The 18982-nt window shown below is 44.1% G+C and overlaps 2 protein-coding genes across 2 annotated transcripts; both read left to right on the top strand.

Annotated features, from left to right (window-relative positions):
* The first annotated feature begins 1433 nt into the window (after window positions 1–1433).
* Window positions 1434–10226, top strand: LOC132390191 (zinc finger protein 239-like). Its single transcript, XM_059962805.1, has 2 exons — window positions 1434–1489; window positions 9252–10226. The coding sequence occupies exon 2, from the start codon at window positions 9651–9653 to the stop codon at window positions 10083–10085; it is 435 nt and encodes a 144-aa protein (XP_059818788.1). The 5' UTR covers window positions 1434–1489; window positions 9252–9650; the 3' UTR covers window positions 10086–10226.
* LOC132390177 (zinc finger protein 3-like) lies at window positions 10086–12570 on the top strand (the record flags this gene model as incomplete). The annotated part of the gene is made up of 1 exon (XM_059962781.1): window positions 10086–12570. A coding segment is annotated over one exon (612 nt), but the record flags the coding sequence as incomplete, so codon positions are not given.
* Window positions 12571–18982: the final 6412 nt, after the last annotated feature.

Below are 18982 nucleotides of genomic sequence, written 5' to 3'. Positions count from 1 at the left end.
TGTAATGCGTATATATAGCTCCCAAACTATCAAGCTTGGGAAACAATGCTTAATGTCTCCAGATGGTAACGTGGAAAAGTTTAGTAATCCACAGAATAAGTGAGTGAGGGGAGAGATTTGTAAATCCACACGATCATGTAGAGAGAAAGCAATTACGAAGAATTCCACACACATTCCACGCTGGGTAAACAAAATAACAGTCGCCAATTATCCGTCGATTAGTTCCGAAATCCACTTAGAAATATCACCAGCTGACAGTGACAGGAATATCGTTTCCAGGTGGTTACCACAGAACACTCGGATTCCAGGTAGGGGCCCACAAAAGTGATACCACAGGATACTCCAGCAAATCCACACATATGGATGATACGAAGTGACAGTCACACATCCGTTGTGCACTGCGTGCCGATGATCAACCCGATCTTCTGGGCGTGGAAGAGCTCCAACCTTAGAAGTGGCAAGCTGAAGGTCCAACAGCTTGTGCCTGTGTGTGTGTGTCTGTCTCTCCTCTCTCTCTCTCTCTCTCTCTCTCTCTCTCTCTCTCTCTCTCTCTCTCTCTCTCTCTCTCTCTCTCTCTCTCTCTCTCTCTCTCTCTCTCTCTCCTCTCTCTCTCTCTCTCTCTCTCTCTCTCTCTCTCTCTCTCTCTCTCTCTCTCTCTCTCTCTCTCTCTCTCTCTCTCTCAGGCTGCCGCAGTGTGTGACTGACGTCACAGTCCCGCCTCACTCAGGCACTTAAAGCGACATTCACAGTGAACGAATCTGCGGTCTCGCAACACAATGCTCCACTAAATTCTGACAGCAGACTAGCGAGTGAAACTTCGAGTCAGAAACCAAAGTGTTGCCAGCCTGAGTCGGGGCTTTGGGGCTCCAGAGAGAGATGGGGTCTAGAGTTTAAGAGGAGGAGGAATCAAACCAGCAGGATTTGGCTACAAAAGAAAGATCAGAAACATTTGGAAACTGGTTGACCTAAAGAAATGTGGTTAATTTCTGCAAAACTCTGGTGGAAATCAACAGATCCGGAAGCAAATGTGGAGAGGAATAAATGGACAACGTTTAGGCCGCGCCGCTTCTGCACGCTTAGGCTGTGTGCTACGCTGCTTAGTTGCTGCTTGAACTACAGAGTTCCTCCAGCATTGTGTGTGTGTGCGTCGCTGTATTCCCAGCAACTGCAGAATCTCCTGTGTTTTATAACTGCATTTTACTTTGGCATATGATACACGTTGATATTGAGTATATTGTTTATGGGAGCCGCTTTCTGCGTTAAAACAGCTGCAGAATTTTCTATACACACACGAAAAAAATGAGGTATGTATATTGAAACAGTACCTGCAGAAATCTTTAATGGCAGGATGATTAACCATAAGGCAGTGCATTTAAAATTTCGCTTACTCTGAAGCACCGAACAAATGCGCAAGCGTCAGGGTTGATGACGTCCCCAAGTATCACGCATGCGCACAGTGCACAGAAGGCCTTGCAAATACCGGGTGCAGGTAAGAGCGATCCTCTACGTTTTTAAATAAACAGCGACTGAGGGACGATTCCTGTGAAATCCGGACACCCTCACCCGCAATCCCGGGACAGTCCTGCTCAATCTCCTCTCTCTCAGCCCCACGATCCGTACACGGGCCCCGGGGAGCTTCCGGCTGATGAGGGAATGGGAACCGATGGATCTCTCAGACAGAGCTGATCTCCAGCTATATAAATGCAAGGATCAGGAACTCGGAGAAAGGGAACAAAATCTTTTACATCACCAGTTGAGAAAATCACCTTTGTTCTTTCCTCAATCACAAACAAGAGAACATCTGCAGATGCTGGATTGCATCTGGATTGCTGGCAACACAAATTGCTGGATGAACTCAGCTTTAGTACACTTTTCCATAGATGCTCCCCGGCCTGCTGAATTCCTCCAGCATTTTGTGTGTGTTCTTGTTCTGGACTTTTCTACCGGTGAGAATATGTTTTGTCCCATTCTCTTTGGGTACATAATGATATCAAACACCTTTGTCCTGGGCAACAAGTAACTTTCACATCACAAATGAGACAGACTACTGCCCTTCCCTTCATATTCATTGGCTTTACCATCACTGTAAGTCACTTGGGGGAGACTTCAGGGAAAATATTTATGTAGAATACAGAAACTGGTGATACCTGTGTGCATTGTTGGTGATGAAAAATTGCTGGAGAATTTGCAAGGTGGAAGAAGTGGAGTTATATTTGGAAATCTGACTTTTTAAACATAATTTAGCAAGCAAACCCCATATGGACAGTATGCAAAAGCTTTGTTGAGAAAATCCTTCATTTCCGGTTACAAGCCTGCTACATAGTTTGTGTGAGAGTGCAGATGAACTGGACTGAACCCAGAGGAGATCAAAGTTCCTATTGACAGTGATTTGCTAGCTCATAAGATGAACACCTCTCTGTATAATACTCACTGTGCACATATTGTCACTGGCAACAAAATGCACAGTACAAGATTTATGTGCACACTGGTTATTCCAAATTAGAGGAGATATTAGAGGGAAGGAGGGGAGACATCCGGTGTCCCTGATGCCTTCACAGACAAGATGTGCATCCAGCTGCAGCTTGTAACCCTGCACTTTAAGGTGTTGGAACTTGAGGTAGATGAATTCCACATCATCCGGCAGTTGGATGTGGTGATGGATGTGACATGAAGTGAGGTGAGTTGCACCTAAGGTGCAGGGCACAGGAAACTGTGTGAGGGTCAGGAAGGGGAATGCGGTTAAATGGTCATCATTGAATAATCTTGTGGCCATCCCCCACAACAACAGGTAGACCACTTTAGAAAGTGTTATGGGGAGAATTAACTGGCAGAGGAAAATCAAAGGGGTGATAGGGGATTCGTTAGTTAGGGGGACAGAACAAAAGGCGACTAATATCTTAGGCTTGCTAGATGTAGCGTCGTGTGGGGGGGGGGGCGATATGATTAAAATAAGTTGTAGGGGGAATGAGAGCCAGAATGACAGAACAGATAGTGGAGAGGGTGAATTGAATTGAATTGACTTTATTACATAAATACTTCATAAACATGAGAGGGAGAAAACTACATTACATCTCCTTCTAAATCTGCAATGTGTAATTTATAGTAATTTATAACAGATAGTTTGTACATAGGACAGTCAATATAACATCGAAATGCAATTGTATCTGCATAAATTAATCAGTTTGATGACCTGGTGGAAGATGACATCCCAGGGCCTGTTGGTCCTTTTGCTGTGATACCGTTTCCTGGATGGTAGCAGCACGAACAGTTTGTGGTTGTGGTGAATTTGGCTCCCAATATCCTTTGGGCCCTTTTTACACACGTGTCTGTGTAAATGTATTGAATGGCAGAAAATTCAGAACTACGGATGCGCTGGGCTGTCCACACCACTCTCTGCAGGTTCCTGTGATTAAGGGAAGTACAGTTCCCATACCAGGCAGTGATGCAGCCAGTCAGGATGCTCTCAATTGTTTCCCTGTAGAAAGTTCCTGGGATTTCGCCCCATCCTGAACTTCTTCAGTCATCTGAGGTGGAAGAGGTGCTGCTGTGCTCTTTTCACAACACAGCCGGTATGTACAGACAATCTGAGAGGCCTGGTGATGTTTATGCTGAGGAACTTAAAGCTGTTCACCTTCTCAACCCCAGATCCAATGATATCAGCCTGTCTCCATTCCTCCTGTCGTCCACAATCAGCTCCTTTGTTTTGGTGACAGTGCGGGAGAGTTTGTTTTCTTGACACCAGTCAGAATAATTGCTGGCAGAGTCAGCAATCAAATGGTTGAGCATGGTGCGATGAATGTGCTGAGCTGTGTATATCACAATGCAAGGAGCCTCGTAAGAAAGCCAGATGAGCTCAGGACAGGGAATTGTGATATTGTAGCCATTATTGGGACTTGTTTACACCCAACAGTCTGAGGGATTTAGAGGAACAAATTTGTAGAGAGATCACAGACCATGCCAAGGAACAAAGGATAATTCAGTAAGTGATTTTAACTTTCCATATATTGACTGGGACTCCCATACTGTAAAAGGACTAGATGGAGTAAAGTTTGTCAAATGTGCCCTTAGTACGTAGAATTCCCAACGTAGAAGTGTGCAATAAGCTGTTAGGAAATGATCCAGGGCTGCTGACAGAATTTAGTAAACATCATACCATGAGATTCAAAGTAAAGATGGAAAAATTGAGGTCTGGACCACGGGTTGAGATTCTAAATTGGAGAGTGGTCAATGTTGGTGGTATCAGAAAGGATCAGACAAGTGTGGTTTGGGACAGGCTGTTTCCTGGCAACGGAGTATTTGTAAGTGGGAGGCCTTCAGAAGTGAAATTTTGAGGATATAGAGCTTGCATGTGCCTGCCAAAGTAAAAGTTGAAAGTTAACTGGTCCAGGGAACCTTGATTTTCAAGAGAAATTGAAGCCCCGGATATTTTGTTCCTCTAAAAGCCTCAGAATGTTGGGTGCTACTGAGATCCATTAATGACTACAAATCACAATTCCACACACTGAGCTCATCTGACTTTTTTGTTGTCATCTTCTGTTAGGTTCTAAAAGCTTCCGAATAGTTTTTGCTCTTTTGTTTGCCCTCTGTTTGACTTTGAGAAGCTCTGGCTTCTCATTCCAGCCACTGTTGTGTCCTCAATTTTTACAGTTCTTTGGGATATATTGATCACTCAGCTCTTGCTTGCAATTGCCCTATCTATACTCTCATGGTATTCTATACTTCTAACAAGTCGTCAGTCCAATGTATAATTTCTTTGTGTATGTTTGGAGCCTTTTTTAGGTGCATATGATGATGAGGGGTAGTGATCGTGTCGATAACCAGAGGTTTTTTTTTTCCCAGGGCTGAAATGGTTAACACGAGGGCATAATTTTAAGGTGCTTGGAAATAGATACTGAGGCAATGTCAGGGGTAAGGTTTTTTTTTACACAGATAATGGTCGGTGCGTGGAATGTATGCCAGCAGTGGTTGACAAAGCAGATACAATGGGGTCTTTTAACAACCTCTTGGATAGGTACATGGAGCATAGAAAAATAGAGGGCTGTGCGCTAGGGAAATTCTAGGCAGTTTCTAGTGTAGGTTAAATGGTCGGCACAGGACTGTGGGCCAAAGAGCCTGTAATGTGCTCTAGATATCTCTGTTCTATGTAAAGGAGCAAAGCAACTTCGGTTATTCGCCGATCCTCTATTACCACCCCGTCACTAAAGATGACTTAATTATCTCTGCTGGGGCCCCTACAATTTCTGCTCTTGCCTCCCACAGGGTCTGAGGGAGCTCCTGGCCATACCCTGGAGATTTATCCACCCTAATCTGCCTCAGGATGCGAACCACCTCCTCTGCTTTAGTGTGTACGGGGTCCACGATGTTAATGCTGCTTTTCCACACTTCCATTGACTTTGTATCCCATTTGCTGAGGAAACAGAGATGAAAGAAAATGAGGATCTCCCTCTCTGCTTTGTTTCCACACATGGATTGCCACGCTGGTCTTCCAGAGGACCAACTTTCTCCCTTGCAATACTTTTGCTCTTAATCTATCAGTAGAATCCCTTAGGATTATCCTTCATCTTTTCTGTGAGGGCAACCTCAGAATCAGAATCAGACTTTAATTGCCAAGTACCTGTACACACACAAGGAATTTACTTCCAGCAGATGTTGCCTCTCTGCTCATAACAATAATAATGATAAATATAAATGAAAATATAGATTATACATACAGGTAGTGCAATCCAAGTAATAGTTAGCCGACAGTTAACTGGCAGTCAACTGTTCAGCAAAGTGACCGCAGTAAGGAAAAAACTTCTCCAGTGCTTATTAGTCTTAGTCCGGAGGGATCTGAGGTGCCTTCCAGATGGAAGCAGTTCAAACAGTCCGTGCGCAGGATGGAAGGAGTCCTTTATGATGTTCCCCGCCCTCTTCTTCAACCTGGAAGAGTACAGGTCCACAATAGAGGGCAGGGAGGCTCCAATGATGCGCTCGGCATCTTCTTTTAGCCATCCTGATTTATTTCTTATAGCACAGAACACTAGAGGGGAATTCTAGGCAGATTCTAGAGAAAGTTACATGGCTGTCACAACATCTTAGGCTGAATGGCCTGGAATATGCTGTAGATTTCTATGTTGAACAACCAATTAACTTCTCTTCTTTAACCTGTGCAGGGTCCATGATTTTAATGCGGCTTTTCCACACTCCCATAGAATCTTTGTCCATCTCCTGAGTAAATAGAGATGAAAAATTATTTAAGATCTCCCCCATCTGCTTTGGTTCCACACGTGGATTGCCATTCCGGTCTTCCAGACGACCAACTTTGTGCCTTGCAATCCTTTTGCTCTTAATCTATCACTAGAATCCCTGAGGATTATCCTTCACCTTTTCTGTGACGGCAACCTCATGCCATCTTTTAGCCATCCTGATTTATCTTTTATGTGTTCTCTTGCATTTCTTATACTCCATAAGAAACTGCCTGTCGATCCCTGTTATGCAACTCCATTTTGTGCTTCACCAGGGTCTCAATATCTCTTGCAAACCAAAGTTCCCTACATTTTCTATCTTTACCTTTTATTCTGACAAGGAGATACCCGCTTTGTACTTTCAAAATTTCGCTTTGAAGGCCTCCCATTTACCAAGCACACCTTTGCCATAAAGCAGCCTGTCCCAGTCCACAGTTGCCAGATCCTAGTGTTGATTCCAGGTGTTGATCATGCCCTGAACACATCCACCCTTCCTACGCTGCTCCTTGTATTGAAATATACAGGGCTCAGCATATTCACTGCACCACACTCAACTTTTTCATTCCTGACTTTGAGGACTGTACAACATCTGTCTCCACAAACTCTTTCCACTATCTGTTCTTTTATTCAGGCTCCCATTCCCCCTGCAACTTTGGTTTAACCATCCTTACCCCCACCTCCCAGCATGCAGCTCTATCGCCCCTTTGGCTTTCCTCACCCAGATCAATAAAAAGGAGGTGCATACCAGGTACAGGCAGATAGGAGCAAATGGGGTACTTATGAAATACAGGAAATTCAAGTGAACACTTATGAAAGAAATAAAAGAAGGCATGAGGTTGCCCCAGCAGACAAGGTGAAGGAGAATCCTCAGGGATTCTGCAGATATGTTAGTAGCAAAAAGATTGCAAGGGAAAAAAATTAATCCTCTGCAGGATCAGAATGATAATCCATATGAGGAGACAAAATCGATGTGGGAGATTTATTTTGCATCCGTATTGACTCAGGAGATGGACACAGATTCTGTAGAACTGAGGCAAAGCAGCATCAACTTCATGGACCCTGTACAGATTACAGAGGTGGAGGGGTTTGCTGTCTTCAGGTAAATTAGTGTGGATCAATCCCAGGGCCTGATAAGTTGTTCCCTAGGATCCTGCGGAGGACAAGTGTTAAAACTGTCTGGGCACAAGCACAGATATTTAAATAATCTTAAGTGGCAGGTGAGGTACTGGAGGATCAGAGGACAGCCGATATTGTTCTGCTGTTCAAGGAAGGCTCTAAATATAAACTGAGAAATTGCACATTGGTGAGCTTGACATCAGTAGTGGGAAAGGTCTTGGAATGTTATGTGCAGGAACCTGATATATAAGTATTTGGATCGATGTGGACTGATTAAGGATAGACAGCATGGCTTTGTGCATGGTAGGTCATGTCTAACCAAACTTATAGAGTCTCTCGAGGAAGTTATCAGGGAAATGGATAAAGGCAAAGCAGCAGATGTTGTCCACATGGACATTAGCAAGGCACTTGACAAAGTCTCATATGGGAGGTTTGTCAAGAAGGTTCGGTCACTCAGCGTTCAAGATGAGACAGTAAATTGGATGAGACACTGTCTTTGGGAGAAGCCAGAGTGTGGTAGCAGATGGTTGCCTCTCTGACTGGAACCTGTGACTAGTGGTTGCCACAGGGATCAGTGCTGGATCTGTTGTTGTTTCTCATCTATATCAGTAATCTGGATGATAGTGTGGTTAACTGGATCATCAGATTTGTGGATGACAACAAGATTGGTGGTGTAGTGGACGGCGAGGAAGACTAACATGGCTTGCAGTGTGATCTGGGCCAGGTGGGAAAATGGTTTGAGAAATGGAAACTGGAATTTAATGCAGACCAGTATGAGGTGTTGCACTTTGGTATGACCTGCCAAGGGAGGTCTTTCACACTGACTGGTCGGGCACGGAGAAGTGTTGTAGAAGAAAGGGACCTGGGAATACAAGTCCTTAATTCACTGAAATTGGTATCACAGTTAGATAGAGACGGAAAAAAAGATTTCAGCCCAATGGCCTTCATGAACCAAAGTACTGACAAAAATAGATGGATTTCATGTTCACTTGTAGAAGACATTGGTGAGGCCTAATTTAGAGTATTGTGTGCAGTTTTGGTCACCTGAATACAGGAAAGATGTAAAAGAAGTTCAGAGATTTCAGAGAAAATACACAAGGATGTTGCCAGGTCCGGAGGACTTGGGTTATAACGAAAGATTGAACAGGTCCGGACTTTATTCCTTGGAATGTAGAAGATTGAGGGGAGATTTGATTGTGATAGAGGGGCATAGATAGTATAAATGCAAGCTGGCTTTCTCCACTGAGATTGGGTGGGACGACAACTGGAGGCCAAGGGTTAAGGGTGAAAGGTGAAACGTTAAGGTGAACATGCGGGGAAACTGCTTCACACAGACAGTCATCCGGGTGTGGAATGAGCAGCCAGCACAAGTGGTGCATGCGAGCTCGATTTCAACATTTAATAGGTTTGTGTAGGTACCTGGATGGTAAGGGTATGGGATTGGGCAATTTAAATAGTTCAACATAAACTAGATGGCCCAAAGGGCCTGTTTCTGTGTTGTAACTTTTTATGACTGTGACAAGAACCTGAAATAATACAAAAATTCACTCTAAATCCTTTTAACAGACGTGCGGACATCTCAGCAGGAATTTTTTATATGATGTTAAAACTGTGGCACTTTAAGTTAATAATACATAAAAGAAAATCCCAGTTGCATGAGGGAATAATACCAATGGAGAGAGTCAGAAATGGCAGAAATGCTCCATTCTTATAGAGACAGGAAGAGCATCAGAGAATTGATGGTCATTCCAGATACCAGCACTCTGCCCAGTCAGGAGATGATTTCTCTGTCCAACTTGTGTTTAACCTCACTGTAACAGTGTGATACCAGGTCAAACCTTGGTAACTCAAGTAATTTCAATTGAAATATTGTCCTAAACCCATTGATGGATTTTGCAAATCTTTTTACAGGTTAAAAACGAGAAGGAATTTGTCGCTGGGAATCTCAAAAACGACACGCCAGTTTTGCTGTCACTGTCTAGATATTTAAGAAGTGGAGCAAGGGATTCACTCGATCATTCTTCCTGCTCAGACTGTGGAATGGATTCACTCGGTCAACTGACCAACCGGCATACCCATCATTTTACACAAGAGAAAGGCCGTTCACCTTCTCAGACAGTGGGAATGGATTCACTCGGTCATCTTAATTGAAGGTACATCAGCAAGTTCACACTGGGCAAGGCCACTCACCTGTTCTGTGTGTGGTTCACTCAGTTTTCCCACCTGTGGACACACCAGTCATTTCACACCAGGCAGAGGCGGGTCATCTGCTGAATTTCTGGGAAAGGATTCACTCAGTCATCTGACGTAATGGCTCACCAGCGAGTTCACACCAGGGAGCGGCCGTACAACTGCTCAGTCTGGGGGAAGAGATTCACTCACTTATGCAACCTACAGAATCATCAGCGAGTTCACTCTAGGGAGAAGCCATTCACCTGCTCAGACTGTGGGAAGGGATTTACTCAGTCATCCAGCCTACTGAGTCATCAGCGAATTCACACTGGGGAGAGGCCCTTCACCTGCTCAGAATGTGGGAAGGGGTTCAGTCAGTCATCCCAACTACAGAGTCATCTGCGATTTCACACTGGGGAGAGGCCGTTCACCTGCTCAGAATGTGGGAAGGGATTCAGTCAGTCATCCCACCTGCAGAGACATCAGCGAGGTCACACTGGGGACAAGCCGTTCACCTGCGCAGTCTGTGGGAAGGGATTCATTGATTCATCCACCCGGCAGAAACATCAGTGAGTTCACACTGGGGAGAAGACGTTCACCTGCTCAGAATGTGGGAAGGGATTCACGGATTCATCCTGCCTACTGGTACATCAGCGAGTTCACACTGGGGAGAAGCCGTTCACCTGCTCAGTCTGTGGGAAAGGATTCACACAGTCATCCCACCTGCAGAGACATCAGCGAGTTCACACTGGAGAGAAGCCATTCACCTGCTCAGACTGTGGGAAGAGATTCACTCAATCTTCCACCCTACAGGCACACCAGCGAGTACACACTGGGGAGAAGCCGTTCACTTGCTCAGTCTGTGGGAAACGATTCACTCTGTCATCTACCCTACTGGTACATCAGCGAGTTCACACTGGGGAGAAGCCGTTCACTTGCTCAGTCTGTGGGGAACGATTCACTCTATCATTCCAACTACTGAAACACCAGCGAGTTCACACAGGGGAAAAGCCGTTTGCCTGCTCAAAATGTGGGAAGAGATTTGCTGGATCATCCAACCTACAGAGACACCAGCGAGTTCACACTGGGGAGAAGCCGTTCACTTGCTCAGTCTGCGGAAAGGGATTCACTCAATCGTCCCAACTACTGGCACACCAGTCAGTTCACAATGGGGAATGGCCATAGTTATGAATCCTCGGGTTTCGTTTGCTTTGTACTATCATTTTAAGAGAGAGAGAGAGATTAAGAAGGCGAATCAGTCTGGCTTGCAGCTTGTTTACATCGCTCACGGCTTGTTTTGTTTTAACCAAGGACACAGACACTCAGAGTCATTCGGAGACGAAGGAGGCAAAATGGAAAGATCGAAACAAGGGAACCAGTGGCCAAGGGTCACTGTTTGGAATTTCCCTATGCCCACAAGGGTGGGTTAATTATCGATTCAGCGTACATGAAATGTGTGGTTGTTACCTTGTTTGATCCATAGGAGTGGATCTAATTTGGGGTACCCTGTGAAGACTGCTGATGTGTTAACCCTTGCCTGGGTGTGGTGTGGTTATTCACTTGAAGCAGATACCCCTTCTGACAAGTCACCTTCGGTGATAAATTATACGTGGGTTTGGAACGACGACAAATAAAATTTACAGCGACTGTTCTCTCGTTTTACAGCCATGGAACCTGTGGAATTCGACATAATTGCATTCTCTCAACATTTACCATGGATTACAAATATCTCTCTCATCACCTATTCTGTGGTTGAACTGAACTTTCATACTTTGCCATCTCAAGATTCCAAGCCTTGTTTCCCCCGAACTCAATAGTTTGGGAGTTTTATTTACACACATATATACACATAACACTGTTACCTTTTGTTTATCTTGCTTATGATACTATATTACAAGTAGATTCTAATAAAGATAGTTTTAACATCAAAAACAGACTCCAGGTATAGTCTATTGCTGCTGGTTCATTTCTAAAACGTTATGATTCGTAACAAAATTGGGGCCTGCATCCAGTATATGAACAGATGTGGGGGTGTATTCATTAATTATCAATTTCATCCCTTTTAATTTATTTGTGTGTGGAAAATCAGCAGCAATGGATGCTGTTAGATGTCTGGAAGCACCAACCTCTGAGGCATTAGAGGACGCCAGAAGGATTGAGTTGTTGAGTCTTGCTAGATGGGTAAAACTTGCTAAGGTGAAATTGACAATGAGGAGGGCACAGATCCAGAGGGTGATAGCTGAACATTATGTATCTGAGGGTGTGTTTAAAGTGGACGAGTTGGAGGTGTTTCCTGAAAGTAAACCTCGTGAGCTTGAGCTCCAGTACAAGTGAGAAAAATTAAACTGGCTGCGGAAAGGCAGAGGCAGTTTGAGGCTAGAGAGGCAGAAAAATAGAAGGAGGAAACAGAAAGACAGAGGCTGTTCGAGCTGCAAAAGATAAAGAGGTTGCAGCAAAGGAGTTTAGTGTTAGTCTCTGGTGATAAATTTGACGAGAGTTGGGAAGTTAAATTGGTCTCTCCATTTGATGAGGCAGAGATTGATAAATACTTTCAGCATTTTGAGAAGATTGCTCAGAGTTTAAAGTGGGTTGGCCTCTTCTCATAAAAAGTGTAATTAAAGGGAAGGCTCAGGAAGCTATTCTGCTTTGACAATTGATGAAGCAGCTGATTATGACCTAGTGAAACAGGCTATGCTCAAAGCTTATGAGTTGGTCCCAGAATCATACAGGCAAACGTTTAGAAATTTGAGGAAATCTGTGAACCAGACTTATATGGAATTTGCTTATGAGAAGTTTGTGTGTGTGACCGCTGGTGCACATGTAAAAATGTGAATGATGATTTAACAGCTTGAAAGAATTGGTTTTAATTGCAGAATTCAAAAGGTGCGTCCCTGATGACATAAAGACGTATGCCTGTGTTCTGTATGTTGAAGCACCAAAAAACCCACAGGGTTCTGAACATTCTATGGAAGCTTAGTTAAAGTCTGAGGGGTCTGACCGTGTTAAGAAGGGATTTGATCATTTTATGTCAGATGGATTTGTATTAGTAAAGGAAGGGTGAAGCCCATTTCCAGTGAAAATTCTTCGAGATTAAAATTCTTTGAGTTACTGGGGCTTCTCAGCCACTTATATCAGACAGTGCTCTAAAGTTTGGTGATGAGACTGACACTGCTGAGGTAAATCTTATTAAAGTCATTGGGGGCGGCATGGTTTCTGTGCCATTGCACAAGGTAACTTTACAGTCAGGGTTGGTTTCGGGACCTGTTGAGATCGGATTATGCTCCAGTTTACCGGTGGAAGATGTTACTTTGCTGTTAGGGAATGACCTGGCAGATGGTAAAGTTGTTCCTGCAGTGAAGTTAACAATTAACCCAAGCACTGACGACCCACAGATGGATTTTAACATTTATCCTTCCTGCACAGGAACTCGAAGTATGGCTAAAAAGTCTGCTGACGCAGATGAGTTTATCGTAGAACAGAACCAAGACCCTGAGATTGAAGCTTTAAAAGAAACGGCTCTCTCAGATGATGAGATTAAGAAAGTGCCAGTAGTATATTATCTCAAGGATGGAGTGTTAATGAGGAAGTGGGCCACCTGCTACACCAGCGAGTGAGGAATGGGAAAGTGTTCACCAAGTTGTAGTTCATGAAGTTTATAGGGCTGAAATTTTAACTTTGACCCACCGTCTACCCTCAGGTGGCCATTCTGGAGTGAATAAAACTGTAAACAGGATTATGAAATAATTCTACTGGCCTAATCTGAGGAAAGATGTGACCTTTTGCAGAACCTGTCACATTGGTCAAGTTGTGGGTAAACCTAATCAGATCTTCACAGTGCCCCACTGCAGTTTATATATAACTGCATTTGGTAAACCCTTTTCCAAAGTTATAGTGGATTGAGTTGGCCCATTGCCAAAGACTAAAGCTGGCCATCAGTATCTGCTGACTATTATGTACACTGCATTCAGATTCCCAGAGGCAATACCTCTCAGAAATATTAAAGCTAAAATTGTGGTGAAGGCTCTTACCAATTTTCTTATTTTAGTTGTTTTGCCTAAAGAAATCCAGTCTCATTAAGGAAGCAATTTTACATCTGGATTATTCGAGCAGGTAGTTTATGAACTGGGAGCTTAAAAAATTACATCGTCTCGTACCATCCAGAATTACAATGGGTTCTAGAAAAATTTTGTTCTACCCTCAAAACAATGATTACGACATAATGTGTTGCACACCATCTCTCTCTCTCTCACTCCATTCTTTGTAAAGGCTTGAAAAATACATCATCCGACGCACGCACGCACAAGCCGAAAAAAGACATACTGTGTTGAAAATGGAAAAGTCTGGGATGAAGGAACATATTTGCTTTTGTTCGCAGTAAGAGAATTGGTACAGGATTCACTGGGTTTTAGTCAATTTGAATTTGTATTTGGTCATCGAGTGAGGGGACGTTTCTCCTTGTTAAATGGAACAGTGGATTGATGCGGATGTGCATGTTAACTTGTTAGACTAAGTTTTGAAGTTCAACAGTGAACTACGTCAGGCCTGTAGTCTAGCGAGATAAAGCTTAAAGATTTCTCAAAACAAAATAAGGTGTTGGTTTGCTAAGCGGGCTTGCGAAAGAAAATACCAGGTGGGGGATAAGGTGCTGACTTTATCTCCAATGTTGACAAATCCACTTCAGGCAAAACTCAATGGACCGTGTGAAATAGTCGCTCAAATTAATAATGTGAATTATGTTATCAAAGCACCCAACCAACGTAAACTAACAGGTGGTACAGATAAATATAATAAAGCCTTATTTTGACAAGCAGGCACCATCTGTGAGTGTTGTTGTCAAAACATATGAATCTGGCAACCCTGAGAATGAAACAATCGACTCGTCTGAGACCTTTCACAAGCCAAACATTGTCCAAGTTAGGCTAATGAACTCGGTTGTTCTAGAAAATATTGATAACAGGTTGGCTCATCTGCAGCCAAAGCAACAACAATAGCTGAATGAATTAATTCTGAAGGTTAAAGATGTATTTCCCGATGTTCCCAAGCAGACCACAGTCGCAGTACATGATATAGAGATTGGTCAAGACAAACCGATTAAACAACACCCATATTCATGAACGTAGAGAACTGTAAATAGGCTGAGCAGGAAATTGAAAATATGCTGGAAAATGGTATTATTAATCCTTCAGCATCAGATTGGAGTTCACCCTGCGTTATTGTGCCCAAACCTGATGGGAGTGTTAGATTTTGCACTGATTAGAGGAAGGCAAATGCAGTAACGAAAACAGATGCCTATCCTATCCCTAGGGTGGATGATTGCATCAATAAGGTTGGAAAAGCTGAATTTCTTACAAAGTTTGATCTGTTGACAGGGTATTGGTGTGTTCCATTGATGGAGAGAGGTAGAGAAATTTCTGACTTTGTGACACCTTCTGGGTTGTATGAAAACAATGTCTTGCAGTTTGGAATGAGAACTGGTCCAGGAACATTCCGGAGAATGAATGACTCTGTAATTCGTGGGTTGGAACACACAGATGCCTTTATTGATGACTTAGGCACAGGGAGTGACACTTGGGAAGAGCATATCTCTGCAGTAGAAAAGCTGTTTGACAGGCTTTCCCAGGCCAGCCTTACAGGTAACTTGGCTAAGAGTGAATTTGGGCATGCCATTGTGACCTGTCTTGGCTATGATGTAGGTCAAAGCAAGTTGGCTCCTGTTCGGGCAAAAGTCCAGGCAATTTCTCAAGTTCCTATTCTGACTGGTAAGAAGGCTCTTAGGAGGTTTCTGGGAATGGATGGATGTTACCGTAAGTTCTGTAAAAACTGCTGCTATCGCTCTTCCTCTGACTAATCTCCTGAAGAAGGGTGAAAAGTTTGTTTGAACCGAGCCTCGTCAGGAGGCATTTGGTCGATTTTAAGTTATTAGGTGAGATTAGGCCAATCAATGTAGTGCTGTCAGCAAATTTAATTAGCCGATTGGAGCTGTGGGTGGCAACACAAGTCATGGGTGCACAGAAAGTAAAAGAGAGGGACAAAGAGACAACCCTGTGGGTTATGTGTGTTGAGGGTCAAGGAGACAGAGGAGATGGAGCCCACTGTTACCACCTGCCGGCGATCTGACAGGAAGTCCAGGATCCAGCTGCACAAGGCAGGGTGAAGGCCGAGGTCTCTGAGCTCCTTGTCGATACTTCACGCCTTTGTATGGCTACTGCTCTGCCCATGACTGCAAGGAACTACAGAGAACATCAGAGAAACAAGCCTCCCCTCCATGGACTCTCCCTACACTTCCCCTCCCTCAGAAAAGCAGGCCTTGTACACAAAGAAGCTCATAACCTGGACATTCTTCCTGCAAACCCGCTCCCACATTGGTGGAGAGATACAAAAGCCTTAAAGCGCGAACCACCCGGCTCAAGGACAGCTTCCTGTCTGCAGTTATAAGCCAAATGAATGATAAAATGGACTCGACCACACAATGTAACTCGACGTGACCCTGCACCATATGTCTATCTGCACTGCACTTTCTCTGCAGCCATAATGCTTTGTTACAGTTATTGTTTTTATCGTATATCAGCTCGATGTACCGTTGTAATGTATCGATCTGTGTGGATGGTACATCAGGCAAAATTTTCACTGTATCTCAGTACATGATGATAATAAATAAATTTCCATATTTTAATTGTGTGGAAATATTAGACAGACTGAGCTTCTGCTCTGGAAGCTCAGAAGGAAACTGAACTGTTGTCATTTCTGTGGAAAGCAAATATATGGAAAAGGCTTCAATCTCACATTACGATCTGCGGTAACTGGGATCAGCTGACCGGTGGTGGGTGCCCCATATCAATATCAGAATCAGGTTTAATAGCACCGGCATGTGTCATGAAATTCGTTGTCTCTGCGGCAGCAGTAGAACCTAATTATTAACAAAAGATTTTAACAATTGAGATTTAAAGTAAGAATACATATATATAGTGCAAAAATAGAAAAAATAAAAATGTAATAAACTATTTTAATTGTGTGGAACTATTTCACTGACTGGGTTGTTGCTTTGGAAATTCTGAACTGAAGCTGAACTAAACTTTACACATTTATGAGAAGCTCAGAGAAATACAAATGGCTAAATTCTCACATAAACGGGTCAGACACCCAGAAACATCGGCAGCACTTCAGCACCTCAAAACAGTGAATGAAACATGCAGAAAATATTACAGAAAAAAAAACATTGTCCACCCACAACGAGAGGACGTGACAGATCCGGATCTCACTGCCTTGTCTGAACGGGTGAAAGGTGAAGCTGCACGGATAGGTAGAGCAGTGACCCGCAGATGCTGTCGATCTGCAGAAAAACGTGAACAGGAAACGGGATCACGTGACGGGTGGAGGGTCTCCCACCTGAAACGCAGACTATGCTCCTCTCACCTCACACACTGCCCGACCCATCCGCCGCGTTCCCCACATTATTCCATATTTACACCAGATATATGTCTACTTTTCCACAGTATGTCTACCCCGATCCGTTTTCGTCTACCTCCAGGTCAAAGAGTCACGGGCTCGATTCCCATCGTAATCCCGGTCCTAATTCAAGCCCAAACAGGAAGTGTTCACGTTTCAATTAAATCAGTTCCGTGTTCATAAACACTAATTTCTACTCATATTCCTCCGGCTTCACTGGACAGGAACACTGAACATCAAATGAGAAACAGCAAGAGGTGGTCATTCAGCCCCTCTAACCATCAACAAGATGGCGGCTGCTCTCCCATCTCAGCCACGTATATGTGTGATCCTCATTTCCTCGATCACTTCGGTCTCCACACATCTGCCGGCCTCTTTTCTACGTGAGGACGATCACTGAGTCTTCACCGCCCTCTGTGGAGGGGATTTACAGACATTCACCACCGTCGGAATGGAGACTTTTCCTCTCATCACAGTCCCGGACAGTCCACCCCCTTTTTCAGAGACTGGGATCCCTGGTTCAACGGTAATGATGTTGTGAATTTCAATGTGTTCACCTCTCAGTCCTCGACTCTCTAAATGACATTTAGAGTTATCACATTTGATCTTTCTTCAAGTGATGACCCCACCACTCCAGGGATCAGTTAGTTGAATCTTCATTTCACTCTCTATAACAAATACTCTCTCACCTCTTTGTTCATCCTCTATGGAATGAATTTCCATCTACTGCAGCCCCGTGTTGCCCCAAACACTCACCTCACACCCCTGTCACTATTTCCACCTTCCCACCTCCCCTCTCACCTGGATCCACCTCTCACTCCCCAGCTCTTGCCCCATCCCCACCCCTCACCTCTTTTCTCTGACTATTTCCCGTCCACTCTCAGTACAGACGGAGGGTCTCGGCCCGAAATGTTGACGGTATATTTCCCTCGACAGATGCTGCCCGACCCACTGAGTTCCTCCGGCAGTTTGTTCTTTGCTCTGTCTAACCCGTGTTAGCATGGGGAGCGGGATTTTACATCATATTCCAGGGTTAGGGTTAGTAGACCTCTCGGTGAGACAACAACATTCATCGCGGGTTTCATCACTGAATCCAGTGTTGTGAAATGTAAAGTCCCTTGTTATGTGTCCGGCTGTGTCGTGTTGTTGGTGGAGTGGGCAACGTGGTGTTTGTCTCGATTCGGGTCACAACACCAGAATTGTCAGCAGGGTCCACACACAGTGTATTAGTCAACAGAAAACCTCTCGTCCCTGCAGTCTTTGTCTCCCGGAAAAATCAACACCCTGACAGTGTAGACCATAGATACCCCTTCCTCTCAGAGTCAGGGAATCACTCAGACAGCTGATCGCTGAGAGGAATTATATTTATTGGTCATTAAAGTTCGCCCAGATTCGTTTGGACGGATTTGATGTGGAGTTCGGGGTGTCACAGTGAAAGGGCCGGACGGCCGAACTCTCTCCGTTGTCCAAACATCCTTCCAGGTGAGGCGACACTTCACCTGTGAATCTTCCGGGGTCGCCCATTGAATCACCCGATGTGGCGGCCTCTACACTGGTGACACCGGCTCCTCCGCAGTTGTGCCGGGTAGGAATATTTTTTAACGGGTGTCGATATTTTTCTTCCCTTTTGTGCGGGAGGGGTGGGTTTTGGGGGTTGATGATCGGGATGCCGTCCTTTTTGATGCGGGAGGTTTGGAGGGAGTTTCATTTTTTTTCTCTCTGAACGACTTTCATGTTTTCTTTGTTTCGTGATTTTCTGGAGAAGAAAAAAAACTCAGCGTTATTTATGGATACCTGCTTTGATAATAAATTAACCTTTGAACTATCCACTCCGAGCGGGACTTACTTAGTTAGTCACTCAGATAGGAACAGTCTGTGAATGCTTCCACCCAATTCACCAGTTCCCCTTACACCACAGATATATCTGTCCAGATACTCCCCGCACAAGACAGGCTGGAGCCAAAAATATTTACTACATGACAGACCCTAAAGACAAATTACAAAATAGTCATAATGGCTTACAC

Source organism: Hypanus sabinus, unplaced genomic scaffold, assembly GCF_030144855.1.
Source record: "Hypanus sabinus isolate sHypSab1 unplaced genomic scaffold, sHypSab1.hap1 scaffold_80, whole genome shotgun sequence".
Classification (NCBI taxonomy): Eukaryota; Metazoa; Chordata; class Chondrichthyes; order Myliobatiformes; family Dasyatidae; genus Hypanus; species Hypanus sabinus.
Note: the sequence above shows the minus strand (reverse complement) of the source record. Positions and strands in the feature narration are given on the sequence as shown.